The 21,943-nt window shown below is 37.5% G+C and overlaps 1 protein-coding gene across 6 annotated transcripts; it reads right to left on the bottom strand.

Moving 5' to 3' along the window:
• Positions 1-21: 21 nt before the first annotated feature.
• On the bottom strand, positions 22-5,755 carry MSH4 (MUTS-like protein 4). Of its 6 annotated transcripts, none has more exons than XM_079083760.1 (25): positions 5,734-5,755; positions 5,451-5,638; positions 4,466-4,669; positions 4,367-4,402; positions 4,187-4,299; positions 3,998-4,043; positions 3,795-3,841; positions 3,581-3,688; positions 3,422-3,497; positions 3,259-3,331; positions 3,050-3,198; positions 2,848-2,933; positions 2,628-2,767; positions 2,409-2,554; positions 2,289-2,339; positions 2,144-2,207; positions 1,908-2,060; positions 1,756-1,823; positions 1,618-1,676; positions 1,374-1,530; positions 1,139-1,191; positions 899-997; positions 696-810; positions 487-609; positions 22-318 (listed from the first exon to the last, which is right to left on the bottom strand). In XM_079083760.1, the coding sequence occupies exons 2-25, from the start codon at positions 5,514-5,516 to the stop codon at positions 145-147; spliced, it is 2,406 nt and encodes an 801-aa protein (XP_078939886.1). In that variant the 5' UTR covers positions 5,517-5,638; positions 5,734-5,755; the 3' UTR covers positions 22-144. The 6 variants fall into 6 exon arrangements, with proteins under 6 accessions (XP_078939886.1, XP_078939890.1, XP_078939885.1 ...); XM_079083764.1 differs by lacking the exon at positions 5,734-5,755 and adding an exon at positions 4,744-5,224 and having other exon boundaries at positions 5,451-5,733; XM_079083759.1 differs by lacking the exon at positions 5,734-5,755 and having other exon boundaries at positions 5,451-5,733.
• Positions 5,756-21,943: the final 16,188 nt, after the last annotated feature.

Raw genomic sequence — 21,943 nt, 5'->3', positions numbered from 1 at the left:
CTTTTACAACTGAAAAGTACATACATGCATGGTACCGTATTTGTAAGATTATTTATGTTATGTAATATGTATAACAAATCAAAGGGATAGAGATGGTCTTGATACATATATCCAAATTAAACCAACAAGATATGAGATATCTATCTATCTATCTATTCTAAAATTCTGTAAATTGGTGGTTTTAAGATGTTCAAGTGCTTGTCGGATGGAATCCTCATCTTGGATGGAATATTTCAAGCATATTAGACGCTGAGCCACTGTATATGCCATCTGAATACCTTCATATGCCTCATAGTTCAACTGCTTTCTCTTCCCTTCCTAACCAACCAACCAAAAGTCAGCAAAATTACACATCTCATCATAACCATTTCTAATAAAAATGCTTCCAAATTATTTTTTATTTCATCCTAACCCTCCAAAACTAAGCTTAATTATATAATCCTCCTCTTTCATTTGTTGAAACCAAGGGAGGAAGAGTTTGATTACCTTTTCTGTAATCCTTGAAGTGATATTTTTGGCAGTCTCGATAACTGAAGTTGGTAGCCCTGCTACTCCTGCTAATAGAAGCCCATAATGTGGTACATGGCGCCACCCATCTTTCAGCTCAAACTGTAGTGGAATTCATATCATATCATATCATTATCAACAACATATTAATCTGCTGCTGCTGTTGGTAATACATACATGAAGTTTACCTTGAAATCCAAGCGATTGTTTTTTACTTCAACATTGAAGTGAAGAATCTTGACATTTGGATATATGCTGGCTACTTGTGATAGCTTTTCCATGTGTGTGGCAAATATTGTGTAACTGAAACCCCATCCCCCAATTAACAAGTAAGTGAACGAAAAACCATATAATGATAGCATATGGGATATAGAAATAAAAATAAAATTACGGTTTGAGTGATAAGAGTTGTTCACAGCAGCTCCATGCAATTGCAAAACCATCAGAGGAAGATGTAGCCCTCCCAAGCTCATCCATCACAACAAGACTCCTGTCGAATATATATATATATATATATATATATATATATATATATATATATATATATATATATATATATATATATATATATATGTATCTGTGGAGTAAATTAACGAAGCCCTGATTGTAAATTGTGTAATATATATGTTACCTTTCAGAGATATTCTGCAAGATAAAAGCTGTCTCTTTCATCTCTGTCATGAACTGCAAAATCATAACTTGTTCAATCATCTACACAACTCAGCTTCTAAAGAGATTTATAAGGTAGGTGTGTGGGTGATTAGAAGATGTTAGGATTTGAGAGGTAGGTTGTTTGATTTGTTAGTTTAGTTGTGTCAAGTGAAGTGATGAGTAGGAAAAGAAAAGAAAAGAAAAGAAAGGCGTACCGTACTGGAATTTGATTCAAGATTATGGAGTGTGCCCATCCTTGTAAAAACACGATCCACCACTCTTAGGGTTGCAAACCGGGCAGGAATGTAACAACCAATTTGAGCAAGGATCACAATCAGACATATTTGCTGAAGGTATGTACTTTTTCCACTCCTGAACCAAAACAACAAACAGCAAACATCTACTATTAATATTATTATCAGTTATGACAGTTGTAGTTGACGACAAATAAATCATTACATGTTGGGCCCCATCAAAATCACCATGTTTGAAGCCTCTGAAAGAAAGATGTTGTTGGGCTGAAATGCAAATTGCAAATTGCAAATGAGAGAGAGAGAGAGAGAGTCAGAAATAAAGCAGCAATTAATGAGAACGTACAACAAAATCAGTGTGCACGCTTTCTAGTATAGGGTGTCTTCCAGCATCAATTGCCAGCGGTCCATTTTCTATCAGTAAAAAAAAAAAAAAAAACATATTAACAACAGTCATTCTTCCATTCCAATAACAAAAAAATATACACAAATAATTACCAGTGAAATGAGGCCTGGTGTATCGATCTACAGGCTTGGTTGAAATCATGTGAGCAAATGAATTAACAATCATATCCAATAGGCACAGGATCTCAGCAAGCAAGGTCAGCACCGACACATCCTCCCGAATTGCATCCATTAGTGCTGCTAAGGCTTATGCTTATATGCTTTAATGCTAATCAAGTATTCAACATCAAACCAAAAATCTCAAACTATACACAATACGATACACTCACCTTCCAAGCAAACTTGTGTATGCAGATAACATTCTTTCGCTGCAGACTTGTTTCTTGCATTTAACTAACCAACCCATTACCCATTTCATTAATGACAATTATTTAGCAGTAAATAAATAAGACTGTTTACCAAAAATATACTCACAGAAGCAAGATCCAGAGTTGAGCAATGTATACTGTTCCCATGCTTGGCAACCTAAAAATCAGAGGAGAACAAATGGTTAATGGTATTGAAGTATGCACAAGTATCTCCTTTGCTTGGTACCTGAATGAACTTGGTGGGAAGCTTTCCCTGTGTCTGTATGTCCTTGAGAGGAATATTGAAGTAAAAGCCATGCCTATTGTTGAATGGGATTTTCAAATTCGGAAGCTTATAATCTTCACGATACTTATTTGCAAGGTTGTGTATAGCTATAAAGATTATGATTTTATTACTTAGTGATTAAAGACGAGAGCAATATGAGTATAAGGTACTGGTACCTACCTTGGCTGGTGTCACAGAAGGATCTTCGTGCAATATCAAGAAATCCGTCGATCCCAGCCTTCACAGCAAAACACTGCTGTGTCCGCGCAACAAAAGGAACTCTTGCATGAACTACATCCTCATCAATCACCTCCCCGATCCTGACGTATTTTACTACTACTTATCAATTTATGATTTATGATTTATGATGATGTTTGTGTAAAACAAAGCATGATGTTACCTTTTCCTCATACAAGCATATTTCTCGTTTGCACAAACAGATTTGTATATATTTGCAAGAAGAAAGCTGTTTGCATCTTTCAGTACCTAACACCAGTTACAACTTTAAATTCCTCAAATGTTTTCGAGTTTGAGCATACAAGTTAGTTATATATATATATATATATATATATATATATATATATATATATATATATATATACCTTGGAGAGAAATGGCAAGGCATCCAGAGCCGTTTTCAGAATAATAATGTTTCCTATTACAACCTGGCTCTTTCTAGCATTGTCAATGCCCCCCAAGACCTCATTAGTAACTTTCTTCCTCTTGAAGCAGAAGTTACAGAGGACCCTGTCTGAATCAAAACATAAGTACATACATCATGGTAACTAATAATCAATCACCACAGACTAACCAGTTTCTTTTGGAAACTTTTGAAGAGCCTGTGACAGCCCAAAAAACAGCTCTTCATTACTCATTAATTCATCCTGCATCATTTATTTAGTTAATAAATCATCTTCTGAAACCTAACTGCAGATAATGCATACATTTATTGTCAAAAAGAATCACTCACTCACCAGGCAATCAAGTCGAGCTTTGATGGTTTCTATATCTTTCAAAGGTTGCAACAGATTGGCACGAAGAAGTCTAGTCCTGCAACAACCACAACAAAATAAACACAATTATCTTCCAGTAATATGCCGCCATCAATGGCAATGGCAATGGCAATGGCATACCCTCCAGCAGTTCTTGTCGACTTGAGAGTCTGGAATAAACTTCTCTTTTTGTTGCTTGTGCCCAAAAGTGTAGAATGCAGTGGCTCTATAATCTCCAGGTTATGTACACTATCAAGCAGATACTTAGTTATAACAAATAATAACCTCATTCTACTTCCATAATCATCCCATCAGGATGATTTATAACATACTCTAAAAGGTTAAAAAAACCTACCTCGTTGCATCAATATTCATATGATCAAATGATCCGTTGAAAGTCACCTGAGAGGTGAAAAAAAAATGGAAGGAAAGAAGAATCAGTGGAAGAGTTTTGACCTGTAATAAGTCGAGACAAATACTGGAAGGTAAATAGGAACTAGCTCACAACAGAACAGCTTCCTCTGTTAAAAGTAGATGTGAGAAGAAATAGAGACTTACTAACAATGAATGATTTGTAATGATGATTCCTTTCTCTGCTTCAATCCTGTGTTTGACAAAGCAGTTAACAAATTCTTATTTGGTAGCATCTCAAATATTTTGGAGGATTAGAATCCCATCTCTTGTCACCAAAAAAGAATGAATCATGTATCAGATAAATGTAATTAAATTTCAATAAACAAATGGTACCACTTGATAGTTGCTGCAGCAGCAGCCAAGCAGAGATAATATTGCTTGTAATAAGTATCCAGACCAAGTGCAGAAGGTTCTTTAGCAGCTAAACTTTTTACCAGCACAGCTCCCTTCAAAAATACCCATTATAGCATATTTCAAACTACTCGTATTAATGAATGAGAAACAACTGAATACCTTTGTATCATCAAAGCAACCACGAACCATAGTGACCTGCAAATGTTAGCCCATACTTAGAGTCTAACTATAAATCAGAAATAGAGTAGAAGATACTACCTTTCGAATTGAGGAATAGAATTTATCAACTAATTCTGATACCCCAACCATGCCATCAGGTGCTAGCTTGTTAGGGGGGACAATAATTGCCATTGGATCATAGAAATGCAGCAGTGTCTTCGTGTTTTGATATGAGCTGCTAGTTTCAATGTATTCAGAAAGGTGAAGTGAAGCCGACCTCAAGTCAAAAGCAGCCACTCCAACCTGATGATAAGATGGATACCTCCAGTTAGGATTTGGAATAACAAAAGGCAAACAATCATCATCAGATCAGCTACCTAAATCCGAATCTCATAGCAGATCACAGAATTCTGAAAAGGATGGTTCCAAGGTGTATTATCAGTAATAAAATACAAGATTTCCAACAGTATATGAGCAAAAACTGCATGGCCACGCAGAAAATATGTGTCTTTCATGTCTTGATCCATCTAAATCCCCAAACGTCCATGTTTGTAACAGGTTTGTTTATATGAATCAGGTAACGAAAACTATGATCATCCGAGTCAGGAGAGAGATTGGATTTGGAATCTATCCTTCACACATTCTGAAGTCTTTTAAGTAACTTAAATAAGCCGATCATTGTATCTCCTTCCCTCCACCCTTTCAATTCTTAATCCAAAAACCACAATTGCCTCTAAATGAGGCCTACACCAAATGCAAAAGTAAAAGGAAAAAAATCTTCATCTCTTACAATTGAAACAACAATAATCATTTTTTTTCAGTTGCAATGTTGATCTAAGAAGCAAGCACGAATTCGTCCTACAATGAAAAAAATAGGAATGAACAAGAAAAGAATAATAATTGCTCTTAACACCCAGCGATATGTTTTAGGAATTGAGTGACAATTAACGAATAACGATAACTTCATCATATATCATGCCCTAATCCCAATGCAGAACCAAGTACGTATACATACAAATATCTATATATACAGATTCACAGACACAAAACACATATATAGGGAATGAGAGCTAAGCAGCGATACCTCCTTCGCTCGATTCTCTATGAGTCCAATCACGAAGCTTGATCGCTCTCCCGTGTCATCTTCCATTTCCACTCAAATGGTCACTTCTCTGAAAGAAAACCCCAACCGTAAAAGTAACTTCGATATTATTTTTGTTTTCTGAATGCGCGCCTATTTTAAGCGTCGGAGGAGGCTGTAATTACTTGTATCTACATCGAAGGACGATGCATTAATAGCGTGTACCTCGATGTTTGACTTATAGATTCAAAGGTTCCTGCTCAAAAGGAAAAAACGGAAACAATACCTTGACCGCATTTCAATGGTAGTTCAAAATTTTACCAAATATCAAATACTGTTCGTTACATAATCTCACTTTTTATCTTTTAATTATATACATATATTTTTTTATAGTTTTTATTTTTTAATTTATTTATGTTATATCATTTTTATCTTCTAAGAGAAAAATGACCATAATAACCATTTTTTCCAAGTTCTTACAACAAAATAGTCACAAAAAATAAAAAATATCAAATTTAATTTTCATAGACCACCATTTGCAAAAATGTAGATGACCTGTAATTTTTTTTCTTCAGCTCTTTGTAAGTTACCATTGTGATTGGAAGAACCCCAAATGGTATATGATGATTATTATTCGGTTTGTACACGAAAGCAAAATGTTTTTTTAGACTTTTGTAAATTGTAGGGTACCTTTTGTGATTGAGATACCTCAAATGGTATGATGATAGTTATTAGGGGTGAGCAAACCCAAACCAAGAAACTGAGAAACCGACTAAAACCGACGAAACCGAAACCGAGAAAACCGAAACCGAAGCAAAACCGACGGTTAGAGTTTGAATTTTTTTAAAACCGAAAAATCAGGCTCGGTTTCGGTTTTTACACAGAAACCGACCCATCCAACCCGAGAAACCGACCCATACTTAAAACCAACAAACCGCCCAAGAAACGACTCATCCAACCCGAGAAACCGACCCATACTTGATTGTGTTTTGGTTGTAATATACTATTTTGGCCTTTGGTTGTAACTTGTAATAAATTATTTGTTGTAAGACTCGTGTCTTTTAAAGTATTTAACTTAAATTTGGTCTTTTTTAAAGTATTTAACTTGTTGCTTCATTTATGGAACATGGGTTAAAACCCAAAACCCATGGGTTTAAAACCCAGAACCCGTAAGTGTATGGGTTGAACCCAAGAAACCGAAAAACCGACCTCAGAACCCCAGAAACCATCCTACTAGGTTCTGAAAACCAGAAACTAACCATTTATGGGTTGAGTTGGGTTTGGGTCCAAAACCGACTCATGCACAGCCCTAATAGTTATGAAGTTTATATGCGAAAACTATGGAGTTTTTTTTTCATAATTTTCACCGAATAGCCTACTTTGAAATTACATATGTATTATTCCCAACAACCAAATTATGAGTATAATATGTTCATGGAAATCTCTTGTTACAAAAGACATAATAAAATACAACTCAAGTGGAGTTCGTATACAAAATTTATAAATGATCAAATTTATTTTTTTTTTCATATTTTTCACCAACTAGCCTATTTTAGAGAGCTAAAGAACATATGACTTCTTTGACATCTAAATTTTGAGTGTAATATGTCCATTGAGCTCTTGTTATGAAGAAAGCAATAAAAAAATCAGCTTAAAAAATCGTATAAAAAAAGTTATGAATGTTTGAATTTGCAAGAAAGAAAACTTTTTTTGCAGGTAACTACGCAAAATATATATTTTCGCATGTAGCCCACATGCGAAAAGTCAAAAATTGTGATTATTTTGGGTATTTTTTCTTGGCTATTTTATGGAAACCTTTGGAAAAAAAACTATTATTGTCATTTTCTCTTTAATTAAATCAATATAGTTATAATATATATTAAAAACAAAGTTCTTATGGATAGTGAATTGATTTTAGAGTTTTGTCACCCTAGTTTTATATTTTGGTGGCATAGGCCCATCATACTCAGCTTGTACGCTTGGCGTACACGAGCATTGACCAAAACACGGGCTGGTTGACCTTGTACGCGCGGCGTACCTGGGTTACACGCAGCGTACGCGACTCACCCAGATTCCTTCTTATTAAGAGCTTAATCCTTAAGCTCTTTTCTCCAAATTCCAGATCTAATCCTAAACTAACGTCCTTAACCATAAAGTTTCCAACTTTATGGTCTTGCATGGTTATTAAGTGCCCAACAACAAAAACCCTAACTCCTTAACTCATTAAGACACTGAAACTCATGCATAGAGGGAAACTAATAATCAAGATTGCATTTTTATGACCTTAGAAACTCCAAAACGTCTGGAAGGACAATCTATTTGGGTCTAGAACATGTCATACTCAAGAGCATCATTGATGGAGACAAAAGCTCGTAATAACATCATACAAGATAGATCTAATCAAATAAGCCTCAAGGTATGAACTTTATACCTTCTAGAGATGTATGATGGTGCAAAACTTCCAGATCCAAGGTTTTTCTAAGCTTCTAAGTTGTTCTTGTTGGGTTTTTAGCACTACAACATTCCTATCGTGTACATGCAACCCTAATGCTTTGGATCTAGGTTTTTCTCAAATTATACATGCAATATTAAACATCCAAAGCATGAACCCTAACTAGCATACAATTTTCGAGATTTATAACATAAAACAAAGTTAGATGAATACCTTTTCTTGTAGCTTGTAGATCTTGACCTTCAAGAACTTAGTGCCTCAAGTGTTGCACCTCTAATGAGTCACAAACACCAAGTAGCAATTGGAGGAAGGAAGAGGCTCTAAAATCGGCTAGATTATTCTCTAGGGAACAACTGGCGGATTTCAGGGATCCAGGGGGTTCCTTATATAGCTGAGCTGGTAGGGTTTCAGGTAAAACCCTAATGTGACTACTTATGCCTTAAGCAGCCCAGTATGTGACATCCCCATTTTTACGGCCAGAAAATACCGATTTTGTTTATGCTTTTTAATAAAAATCAGAGTAACTTCTTAAGAAAAGTATTGCGGAATTTGTTCCCAAAACAAAATATGATATAAATTTATCAAAACATTTCCTAAAGAAATGTATTTTCATTACATTAAAAAAAACTTGGGATGTCAATCATTGATACAGACCATAAGCATAAACCAAAAAGAATTAAACATCTTAGGCCACAAAACATAATCTGGCCTCAATTCCATAATCTCTTGTCAAGTCATCCAACTAGGCTTTTGCCACTACATGTAATACAAGAAACTAAGTGGGTCAGGCTGGGGAGCCTGGTGAGCATATAGGGTTTTCAACCCACAATAACAAGTTCATTATTTATTTTCATCAAATTACTAACCCGATTACCCGTTCCCGTTATCCTCACTTCACATCCCTGAAGCATCTATTATAAGGGACCTATTCTAAGGAATTTCATCGGGATGGGCACTACTGCTAAGGGGATTCCTCAACTATATGTGTCCGTAAGGCAACCATGGGGGGAGGGGATGGAGTACATCTTCAAAAACACCTACAGGTTGCGAGCCTGCTAGCATTCCACTGGACTGCTTAGAAAAGTTTGTGGTCGTCATCTATACTCCGCTAGACGACTGGATCATCTTAAACATCGTAAATATCGAGGCCTCTCATCATTTTAACACACATCATCTATTTCATCTACCCATTGTTCTACCCAACATATTTGTAGATACAAAATACATACATGGTCCAGATCTGTAAAACAAAGCTTACATCTTTCATCCAACATACTTTCAAAGTATAAAATATTTACACAATCTAGATATGAAAAATAATGTTTACATCTTTCATCCAGCATGACTTTCAAAGCATAAAATATCTATACGGTCTAGATTTGAAGAAAAAGTTCATATCTGAAGGAAAGAAGTTCAGATCGTTCATCCAACATAGATCTCAAGGTATACAGTTTAGATATGAAGAAGAAGTTTAGATCTGAGATGAGAAAGTGTAGATCTGAAGGAAAAAGTTTCAGATCTGAAAGAAAGAGGTATAGATCTTTCATTCAAAAAACATCTCATGTAAACAGATAACATATTTATACACATAGCCTTCACCGACCGAACCTCAGTAGCTCGCACGGCGGCAGGGGCAGATCCCTGCGGTGCTCCCTGTGCTGTCCCCCGCAGCTGCGGACACTCGGCCTTCCGATGGCTCGTATGGTTGCAATGGAAACAAACCATGAACCCCTTAGGGCAATCATTGGCTATATGCCCCTCCTTGCCACATTTGTAGCAAGCACCCGATCGACAAACCCCGTCATGTCCCTTGCCGCACTTTCCGCAAGTGCAACCCTTCTGGCCTCCAGATCTAGAATCGGCGGGCTTTGCCCGCTTGGCTGCTGGCTGAGACTGTGCCGGCCGCCGATCCATCCCCTGAGACTCGGCCTCCTCCCTGGCCTGAGTCTCCAACTCAATCTCCCTCTTCCGGGCATTTGCCTGGAGCTCAGCAAATGTCTGGTAAGTCGAGTTCGACACGAACTCCCGAATATCCCTCCTCAAAATGCCCAAATACCGGCTCATGCGTGCCTGCTCAGTAGACACCTGCTCAGGGTAGAACATCGCCCTCTTATGAAACTTCCTGGTAACCACAGTAACAGAATCAGTACCCTGCTTGAGGGTCAAGAACTCCTGAACCAACCGTTCCCTCTCCACTGGGGGAACATGCTCGTCTCTGAACATGGTGGTGAACCTGATGGGTTTTGAGCATTCTAACACTCCTAAGTGTACATGCAACCCTAAATACCTTGGATCTATGTTTTCTCTATTATACATGCAAATATGATTATCCAAGGTATTATCCTAACTAGCATACCAAAACATTGATACTAGGATACTAAAATAGATAGAATACATACCTTGTTGTTGTTGCTTGACTCCATGAAGCTTGAGAGCCTAGTGCCCCAAGTGTGACACCTCAAATGGTTCACACAACATCATGAACTCTTGGAATAACCATGAGAAGAAGACATACATGTTCAAATCGGCTAGCCCTCAAAATATGTATCACTAGTGCCAATTTCTTGAACTAAAGGGGTTCTTATATAGTGTGGCTATTAGGGTTACACCATGTAACTCATGACTTTACCCATTCCTTATGCTCCATGGGTTTTAACCTCCATGGAGTATCCATGGATCACCACATGGGTTAAACCCAACATAAAGGAATCTTGGATCATAAGCCCACATATATAAGAATGAATGATTTACACAATCAATCCCCATATATTTAATTAGTCTCTTTTTGATCACTAAATTAAGTCCAAATTAATTCTTGATCAATACTAATTAAATAACATGATTTCATATTAATATATTAGAACTTATAATATATTAATATGTCACAAAATGTCTTTTCCTCATAAACGGTCTATCCAAATGTTCCGATGCCATGCAACTCAAATGGACCATGCCGAGTCGGGTCAAGTACATACCAATTATAGTTATGGACTTAGACACTAATCCAACAGTCTCCCACTTGGATAAGTCTAAAACTATTATTGCGTATGACTTCAGGAACCAACTGGCAATCGTAGCTCTCAAAAGCCGCTGTCGAACTATGACCTTGTAGATGAACTCTGACCTTTGTCAATGACTTGTCCATTAGATAAGGGATCATATATTCCTCCATTCTAGATATCATATGGACTGAGACATGGATTATAATCATTCTCTCTGTCCATTTGTTGTTTCCCGATTTTCGATTTATGACGACTGACTAATTGAACAAATCAAATCAGTCCTGGCTCGGCCGAGCACTTCCATTTGTCATCATCAAATCATCGAGGGGCCCACAGATATCGCTTTTATCCCGAAGGTAAAAGGAATGGATAAACTTCGACTCATATGGCTTGTTCTACTACTTGTTGAATCATACACAAAGGCACGTTTTATAACACCGAGTTACCGAATGCGTTTTCGTGCAATCAATGTACAACCAACTCATAGTAACAACTCATATCTCTAGGTTTGAAGAATATAAGATATTATCGTCTCATGATCACTCGTGATAAAATCCATGAAGTGATTCCAATGAGCGCGGGTTGAATCCAATACTCAGAACTTATGAGCACTCATGAGTGTTGTAACCCCTTGTCCAACATCTTAGACCTCTACAAGCCAACCCATGACAGTCTTGATTCATATCTACTTCCAACATATGACCGACTATGGATAGTTTGAATAACTTAGTCAATCAGGAAGAACGACCTAGTTATTCTGGAAGTCAAAACATGCAAAATGAAACACAATAATAATAGAATCTAATATGGTATCAAAACCTATGAACATAAATAAAACACCTTTTATTTATCACCATATGATTACACATTATTCATTGTATACTGTTTCAGCTATCAACTTTATTCTTGAATTTAAAACAATAGTTGTCCCATGCTCCAAGCATGTACACTATGTTTTCTAAACACTAGTCATGCCATACACCAAGTATGCATACTATGTTTGTCTATGATCTTCACTTTGTGAATTAGATCAATTGAACATAACTCCAATGATCCTCTTTCACAGTCCCAAATCCTTACTGCAAATGCAAGAATTCCAAATTCATGCCATTTACTGAAATCTGTTAGATTCTAAACTTATATGCATTGATCCTCCTGTAATGATTATGCACAGAGTCAGAAAGACTTGACAACAACCATTACAGAGCATTCCAAAGGAGATCAGCTCCTTGGAAACATCCTTCTTGCATTAAGTTTCCTAATCTTACACAGATTGAATAATTTCCAACTTTGAAACATTTTCATATTCCATTTTGACTATCACTTCTGAACAAGAGTTGCCTCCTTACAGATTATGTCAATATGGTCCTTCCAGAATTAACACTATACTTCCAACTGTCCTTGAACAACCAATCTTTGGTAAACCTTAGATTGTCCTCGACAATTGCTTAATCCTTTTAGTCATATCCAGTTCTAGACCTTTTCCCTTCTTAATGCCCCAGTCATTTGGAAAATTTTAGAAAGGATGAATATAGCACATGAAATCGATCCTATATCCGAAGCATATGGGACACGAGTCATGATGTCTCACATAAAGACTAAACCAGTCTTTTGCTATAACATTTCCATTTCTATTTGCCAAGTTCTCATAATTCAGATTATGAAAAGGGATGCCGTAATCATAATCGAATTTTAGAACGCAAATAATGGACCCATATATAGAATTTCCTTGTGTTGAGCCATTCCAACATGAAATTCATATATATATCCTTGACTAAATACGATTAAAATCTCAATCTAAGCTTTTAGAATTGAAATGAAGTATAATTTTCTCTCCCTTAATTATAGCAAAACAACTTTTTCAACCCCTGCAGCCTCACGAATTGAAACTTTTGTTTTCTATAATTAACATTGCTAACTTGCAATCTTTATCATAATTATCATGCTCCCACTAACATGATGATTATTAGCATAACACTCATGCTCCCACTAGCTTTGACATGTAATCAGAAATCAGCTGGACTTCTAGAAATCAATACTTTATTGACTTTCTTACCAAAGTTCAGATTTCTGATACTAGATTGCTTTGATAAAACTTTATCAATATCATACACCTTATCTTAGATAGCTCACAGGTGTGTCTAAACAATTTTAAGAACTATGAAAAGGGATGTCGTAATCATAGTCTCGATTGTTTAGACCTTTACCACTTCTCACAAGTCCATGTTAGTGTGCTGGTTAACCACACACGCTCCACTAACGACTTTGAGAATGCAAATATCACAATTACTATCTAGCTAAAATCTACTTAGTGAAAGTGTTTCCTCACCATCATTTTCATGAATCGGAGAGAAACCTTATGACACTTAGATTTAATGGTGTATGTGTTCTTATCCATGTGAATTGTCAAAACCATAGTCACAAGGCAAGGATAATGACAAATTCAAACTTATATGGATTAAACTTGTGCAATCTTAAATTCTTGTCATTTGGCGGCTCAAGGGCCTGCCATTGCTTCCAAGTTGCTGTGCAACCAATTGAGAACTCTAAGAACTCATATGCAAAGCCAACTATAATTGGAATGGACACAGAAATAGTCAACACGATAGGTTATAAACCTCAAGTCGTGTGCTAGTGAAGAACTTTAGGTTTTACTCTTGATTAGTTCTTGAGACTTTCAAGACCTTTTAAGACTCCCACTGTCCTCTTGACATATAAGCCTCTCCTGTCAAATATTCAAGAGATAGTGTGGATTCTAATCAAGACAAACACTTCACACAATTGGCCTTAGTTGGTCTTTGTTTTATCCAAAAACGTCACAACTTACCAATTTCAAATGTACAAGAGTAGAAACCTTCTACTCTTACATTTGACAAGTGTTTTTAAACCTTCTTTAAGACATGTCACTCAAGTTACAATCTTGGAGTATGACTCTAAGAATTGTTTTGGAATGAAATATGACTCATCTTCTTGATTTAACCACTTCAACAATTCATAACTCCTCTTCTTAGCTACCAGAATGCACTTAGAGGATGAATTGTGATAAGGTCTCTTAATCATTAAGATGATTATATAACATGATACTCAAGTACTCTACCATCTTTTCAGATTTGAGAAACTTTTATCCTTCTGCCTAATTTGATTCTTCTCATTCGTTCCGCCATACACTGAAATTTTTTCCAATGCTTCAGAATTATACTTAAGCCTGTAAGTATAACCATATTTACTAAACTTTAGTAAATCATGACGAATAGTCTTATCGATCTTTTGTGGTGGACTTAATCAGTGCACAAGAATGTGTACTCGATCCCTTAGTCCGTTACTTGACTTACACATCCATGTGAACAAGTAGTTAGTCTTAATTTTTCCAATGCTTGAAGGTTCTCATTCATCATGCTCTACAAATTGCATGATTCCAAGTTTCGGTCCAATTGAAACTTGGGTGATGAGAATATTTTCTTATTTGGTAAATTTAGACACTACCACAAATGAAAGAATCAAATTTATATTTCCACTCTTGCTCTTAATGGAATCTTATAAGCAACACAGTTTTTCACAAATGCCATTGTAAGGATATTTTAAAATAAATAAAATCAAAAGATTTACCTTTTATTTTAAAACTTTGCGGAAAAACTCATCCTTACAATCCATATGAAAACTTGTTGTTATCTATTCCTAAGCAAAATATCATAACTCCTAAGAAGTAGCTCAAGAATCTGATCTTCAAACTATGCGATAGAAATCCATCTATGCCATCAGATTCAGCATATTCTTTCTTTAAGTTTCTTCACTTTTTCTTTGATTCTTAAAACATCAACATGTGACCCAGTCACATCATGTATCAAGAATCTCAGAATAGAAACTTAGCAGAGTTAGATAGTGGACTTTACCCGAAGTAGAGTCAAACTTATTGACTTTAATATCCTTAGGTAAATTTGGCAGCTTCGCAACCAATGCCCCTTTCTTTGGCAATAGACCCTTGATAATGGGACTATCTCAGACTTAGCCGTTCTCTTTACCATTTGGTCAACCGAGTTGACTATGGCCGATCCCTTTCCATTGGGAAGAGAGAGCTTTACTGGATATCCAATGTCATCATTGTCAATGTCCATAAAGTTTTAGGAAGTTGATCTTAGCAATTAGATAAGATCATTAAGGGTCTTGTCATAGTCTGTTTCATAGGAGTCCCAAAGGAACTCACTATGTGACTTAGAAAATAGTTGAGTCACCAACTTTCTCAAGACTTTGACACCCAACTCTCCCGGCTTGTCAATATCTGACTACATCTCCAAGATGTGATCACATATAGACCTTTGCTTGCCAATAGGGCTTGAGTGACCTTAAACTTTTCAGGAACTTGTGGGTTAGGGAGAATAATTGGAGGAGGTGAAAGAAGTATGATTTCCATGGGACATCATCTTCATTTAGGAAAGCTTGTTTCAAGAGATTTGGGAAGATCATTTTTTTGGGAGATATTCAAGAGAGTTGATTTAAAGTCCTTAATATAACACCCAATATGAAATATTAAGGCTAGGATCCAACAACCTATTTATAATTGGAAGAGGGATGCCGTAATCCAAATTATAAAATAGTTAAAGGTAGGTAAATGACGATTTACCAATTTCCACCATGAAAAACGAAATATAATTAAGTTTTAATTGGATTTGAAACTCCTAGATCTTTTGAGATACATTGAACTTTCAATCGCATGTTTGAATCTCGATTGTGCTCTCTCAAGTTTGTGACTGGGATGCCGAGGATCACAAACAAGGTGTGAATAACCATACAAGTTGACTTGGTACCCTCAACAATATTACCTAATCGATGTGCCGGTTAACCACACACGCTCCACCGATCTATAATAAAGTTAAGTTACCCTTTGCCACTCTTACTAGTCCATGTTAGTGTGTCGGTTAACCACACACGCTCCACTAACGACTTGGTAAGGTACAAAGTGTAATTTTATGGGTTAGCACATTTTCACATTTTCCTAAGTAACTAAGATTGGGAATGTACAAGTGTTTAGTTACTTAGTATTTATCATTAATACTTTTAATGAAGGGAGAATTATAGTCCTTTCCTACCTGTTCGGCTAACGACCCTCCACCAGTCAAGGAAGCGGTGGGTGAGAGTGGACACCCATTAAACTGCCATTTTATAGGCAGTAACCTTATACCCCCCTTATAGACCGGCTTCGTGAATGAGGCCTACTAACGGTAAGATTGACTTTATCTTATACATATCTATATAATTAAAATTATAATAATAGTATAAGGGTTTGAATTTTAACTTTTAAAATTCTAAGGGCTAACTTGGAATTAAAGTATTCATAAGAGAAAATTTTTCAAATTCCAAAACTTGAGGGCAAGTTTTGAAACTATTCAAAACTAATTAATTCCATAACTTATGTGTTTAAAGTAGTTTTAATTAAAAAACTCTTCAAGTTCCATAACTTGAGGACAAATTATGGAAGACTTTAAACTAATAAAAGAATGTAACTTTTCTTTATTTTGTAATTTATGGAATTAATTAAGGTTACACATTTTATTACTTAATGAAGTGACTATTGAACCTCCATAACTTGAGGACAAGACTCTTCATTTTTGTAACCATTGCCAACTTTTATGAGTTTTATGAAACTTAAATGTGACTTTTCATATAACTTGAGGACAAGTTACAAAAACACATTTTAGAATCAAATCTTAGATTAAAATGGATTGAAAACACATAATCAATTAACTTTTCTATTAATCTAAGCAACTCATAAGAACAAGATAATTCAAATCAAACTTTTTCATGTAATTAGCCTAATCACTAAACTAATACAAAACATGAATCTATTGACAATTATCTTTGAAATTGGATTAGTATGAACATTACCACATCAAAAACAAGTTTATAAGTTCAAAAACATCTTAGGGTAATGTTTCTAGTCCATTTCTAGCCAAAAAACTCGAAGATATGTTGTCAGGGGCTCCTACTCGTCGAGTGTATCAACCTACTCGCCGAGTAGGATGATTTTCTTCATGTACTCGGCGAGTTCATCAGTGGACTCGGCGAGTCCAGTGCCCAGAATGCCCGAAATTCGACTTTTTCAGCATTTTTCAGCAATTTGCATCAAGTATAATTGAAAACAAGCATAGGCTCTGACACCACTGATGGGTTTTGAGCATTCTAACACTCCTAAGTGTACATGCAACCCTAAATACCTTGGATCTATGTTTTCTCTATTATACATTTAAATATGATTATCCAAGGTATTATCCTAACTAGCATACCAAAACATTGATACTAGGATACTAAAATAGATAGAATACATACCTTGTTGTTGTTGCTTGACTCCATGAAGCTTGAGAGCCTAGTGCCCCAAGTGTGACACCTGAAATGGTTCACACAACATCATGAACTCTTGGAATAACCATGAGAAGAAGACATACATGTTCAAATCGGCTAGCCCTCAAAATATGTATCACTAGTGCCAATTTCTTGAACTAAAGGGGTTCTTATATAGTGTGGCTATTAGGGTTACACCATGTAACTCATGACTTTACCCATTCCTTATGCTCCATGGGTTTTAACCTCCATGGAGTATCCATGGATCACCATATGGGTTAAACCCAACATAAAGGAATCTTGGATCATAAGCCCACATATATAAGAATGAATGATTTACACAATCAATCCCCATATATTTAATTAGTCTCTTTTTGATCACTAAATTAAGTCCAAATTAATTCTTGATCAATACTAATTAAATAACATGATTTCATATTAATATATTAGAACTTATAATATATTAATATGTCACAAAATGTCTTTTCCTCATAAACGGTCTATCCAAATGTTCTGATGCCATGCAACCCAAATGGACCATGCCGAGTCGGGTCAAGTACATACCAATTATAGTTATGGACTTAGACACTAATCCAACAGAACCTCTCCCGGGTCACCCCTGAAATCTCTGCAAGAGTGAAGCTCGCCGTTACGAACTTCCACCAGTCCTTCGCTCCCAAGCGAAGCTGGTTCAGCGCGAACCGTACCCTCAGATGCTCCAGACATGAACACGTGTAGAAGCATCCCTCGATATCAGAAATCCATCTCATCGCAGCGATCGGATCCTGCGTCCCATCAAACTCTGGTGACTTCGTGTTGCTGAACTCCCGAAGCAACAACGAGTCACCTCCCTGAGGCCTGGCAGCAGCCGCAGCCTCAGTCACCGCTGCGTACCGCTCATCAAAAGTCTCAATCAATGTGGTCTTGATAGACCCAAACATCTCCGGAATCTCGGCTCGAATCGTCGCTGCCACCTCATCGTGGATCATCTGACGAAGCTCCTCGTCACTCACGCCGCTCGTCTCAGGTCTATGGCGTGTCCTAACCATGATGTCTCTGAAATACAACATCATAATATCATAGACTTGCTCGAGCATACTCGCACTCAATAACTCAACCCTACTTGTTCCTTAGTACCCTAAGGATTCTTACTTAGAGTGCGCACTGCTCCGGTGTCTTCACTAGTACGGGCCCTATACTACCGTCCACACTGCATCAGTATTCACCCTAATTCCTCCTCCTTGGATCCCAGATCACAAGCACTCTACATCTCGCTAGCATAGGCTACCCTTCGGTAGACCTCTCATAAGCTCCTCACTGCTACCTACTCACTCTCAAGCATCACATAGCAACAGAAATCTCCCTAGGCTAAGGCATCATAAATCAGGCCACTCTAGTCCTAATATGAATACCTAGCCTACTCTAGCATGCATATCATAACATATCTCATAACACATAATATAAGGGTATTTTGGGAAATCACCGTTCGGGCGTTGGCTGATCGTACACACTGCTCCTTTCTACTTTTCTCAAAATCTTTTACTCTGTTAGAAAAATTGTTCCTTTTTATGAAAAACTTTCTGAAATCCTCAGTTTGAGTTCAGATACGCCCGAAGGTGCATCCGAATCCCTCAAACCAAGGCTCTGATACCAACTTGTAACAACGTAAATTTTCAAAACAATTTTTCATTTTTAAATCATCAAAAATAATATCAACAAACTGTATCCAATGTCATCATAACAAACAAATCCCAGAATCTCAAAACATAATCTCTATGAGTGTGTACGGATCATGTCGGCGCCTTCCCGCGATCCTCGCTAGTACCTGAAACACATAACATAACAACTGTAAGCATAAATGCTTAGGGAGTTCCCCAAAATACCACATACAACACATACGCCTTTCCAGGCCATAACTCTGTAGGATATTCCGATCCATGTGTCTCAGGGGACTTCCGTCCCGAATCCCGGTAGACCTTCCGATCCTACCCGTATCGACCTTCCGGTCCGTAACCTCTTGACCTTCCTGTCCATATCATCTTGACCTTCCGGTCCATATCGTACATAACATACATAACACATAAATATCACATAACAACATACAACTCATACATCTCATAGCATATAAGACCTTCCGGTTACACATAGGTACCCTTCCAGGTACCGTATAGTGAGAAGACTCACCTCGATGAAGTCGGATAAACTCTCGTGCTCAACGTCCCGAACTAGCCTCCTCTTATTATTCAAATAACATCCCCGATCAATATTCTCTCATAGTCTCATCTCTAAAGATTGGGTAGAAGGCCATTCTACCCCTCTCCGAACTCTCTTGAATCAGTCTTGACCAGAACCCTAAAGTCAACGAAAGTCAACGGTCAAACTTTGACCCGACTCGTCGAGTGCACAAGGACGACTCGGCGAGTCCATGCGGGTCCTCTGAATCCTTCCAGCCTCTCTTGGCTCGTCGAGTCATCCTTCCACTCGACGGGTTCCTCCGGTCACGAATCGCAGGGCAACCCCGACTCGACTCGTCGAGTCCACTTCTGGACTCGGCGAGTTGCTCCCATAACAACCCTCAAATGACCTTCTGAGGTCAGATCTGCTTCTCTAAACTATAGATCTGACTTCTCCACGACCAATAACCACGTAAAGGTCGAAACTTGACTCACATGCAAAGCACACAAGGCTTTCCTTGGTGAAATAGCTTCTAAAATGGCAACCTGGTCTCCTTTTCTCTATAAACCAACATAAAGCAGAATGGGGAAGGTTCTCTGGACCTCTATGGGTCCAGATCCGAGGTCTAACACAGCAAGGGACCATAAACTCAACTTTTCAAGTCCTAAAAGGTTATAGAAAACCCTAGATCATAGATCTTAACCCAAAACAGGAAGGAAGTTCGATTTGATACCTCAATAGTGTAGATCTGAACTTGAAAACCCTGGATCCACAGCTCCCTTGACCTCCTCTTGCTGGAAACAACTTCTCATTTGCTAAATCACACCAAAATCGATCAATATGGCCTTATCACTCTCTCAACTCGCTCAAGCTCTCAAGGGGCACTCTCTCAGGGCAGGTAGCCGCACAAGAGGGCTATAAGGTCCTTTAAATAGGGCTCAGGCCCGGGGATTTAGGCTTTCAACGTACAGCGTGGACTCGTTGAGTCCCCCCTTTCCGACTCGTCGAGTCCGCTCATTAATCCAGTCAGCAAACGCGATCCTACTCGACGAGTCCAAGCGTCGACTCGTCGAGTCCCTCTCTTTTACAAAAAGAAAACATGATCAAACATAATACCTGGAAATCCGGATGTTACAAGAAGATTTTGGGCTGAGCAGTACTTGCGCTTGAAGTGTACCAAAAATTCTGCCCAAGTCAGCTGCAGTGGTTCATTGGGGCTTAGGGTCTTCCCTAGGGTGTTCCACCAGCGAACAGCGCCACCTCTGAACTGACGTACTGCAAATGTGGTTTGTAACTTGCCTTTGCAACCACATGTTATAAAGGCCAATTCCATCTCCGAAATCCAGTCCATGACTCCAATTGGATCCTCCTTCCCCGTGAAAGTTGATGGCTTGCAAGTTGTGAAGTCCTTATACTTGCATTCATTCCTCTCGACTCCTTCATCATGGTTGTTCCTCCTGATCACCGGGGGTTCCACCTGACTGACAGTGTGGCTGTTATTCCCTTCTTCAGACTCTCCGTCATTTCGTTCTGGTTGTTCAACAGGCATCGAAGGTTCATTTCTGTTATTCAGCAACAATTGTCTCATCTATTCCCTTTGCTCAGCCATCATTTCCCGAATCATGGCTTGTACGCCAGCCATAGTGACTGGCTCAGGTGCAACTTCAACTATCGGCACCTGCTCAATCACTTCGGGACGAGGTTGCTAATTCCTGTTCCCATTCGCTTTTCCAGCTCCACTCTGGGTTCTTGCCATTTCGATCTATACACCAAATTAGGTGAATTTAGATCTCTTTTCACGATAGACATTTAAATTCTCCTTATCGCTCCGAAACGTTACATGCTAGTTCTATTATCGTATTCGAACGCTTAGAATCCTAAACACATAAGGTTTCCAGATCCGTTCGGCAACAGACCATAGATCCGAACAAATAATAGCACATAAGGAAAAGCATAAAGCATTTATCACATAAAAGCATTTTAGGCATCTTTCCTAAAATAAACTAGTGCTCGTGTCTAAAATATGGGAGACACTCATCTCACGATCATCGCTTAACATTCTAAGTTTAAGTCTAGAAATCCTACAAATTCCTAGTTCGCTTAAACTAATTCTCTGATACCAACTGTGACATCCCCATTTTTACGGTCAGAAAAGACCGATTTTGTTTATGCTTTTTAATATAAATCAGAGTAACTTCTTAAGAAAAGTATTGCGGAATTTGTTCCCAAAACAAAATATGATATAAATTTATCAAAACATTTTTTAAAGAAATGTATTTTCATTACATTAAAAAAAACTTGGGATGTCAATCATTGATACAGACCATAAGCATAAACCAAAAAGAATTAAACATCTTAGGCCACAAAACATAATCTGGCCTCAATTCCATAATCTCTTGTCAAGTCATCCAACTAGGCTTTTGCCACTACCTGTAATACAAGAAACTGAGTGGGTCAGGCTGGGGAGCCTGGTGAGCATATAGGGTTTTCAACCCACAATAACAAGTTCATTATTTATTTTCATCAAATTACTA

Source organism: Lactuca virosa, chromosome 3 (genome assembly GCF_052849685.1).
Source record: "Lactuca virosa cultivar CGN04683 chromosome 3, Lactuca_virosa_CGN04683_v6, whole genome shotgun sequence".
NCBI classification, from domain to species: domain Eukaryota; kingdom Viridiplantae; phylum Streptophyta; class Magnoliopsida; order Asterales; family Asteraceae; genus Lactuca; species Lactuca virosa.
This window is presented reverse-complemented; position numbering and strand designations above follow the sequence as displayed.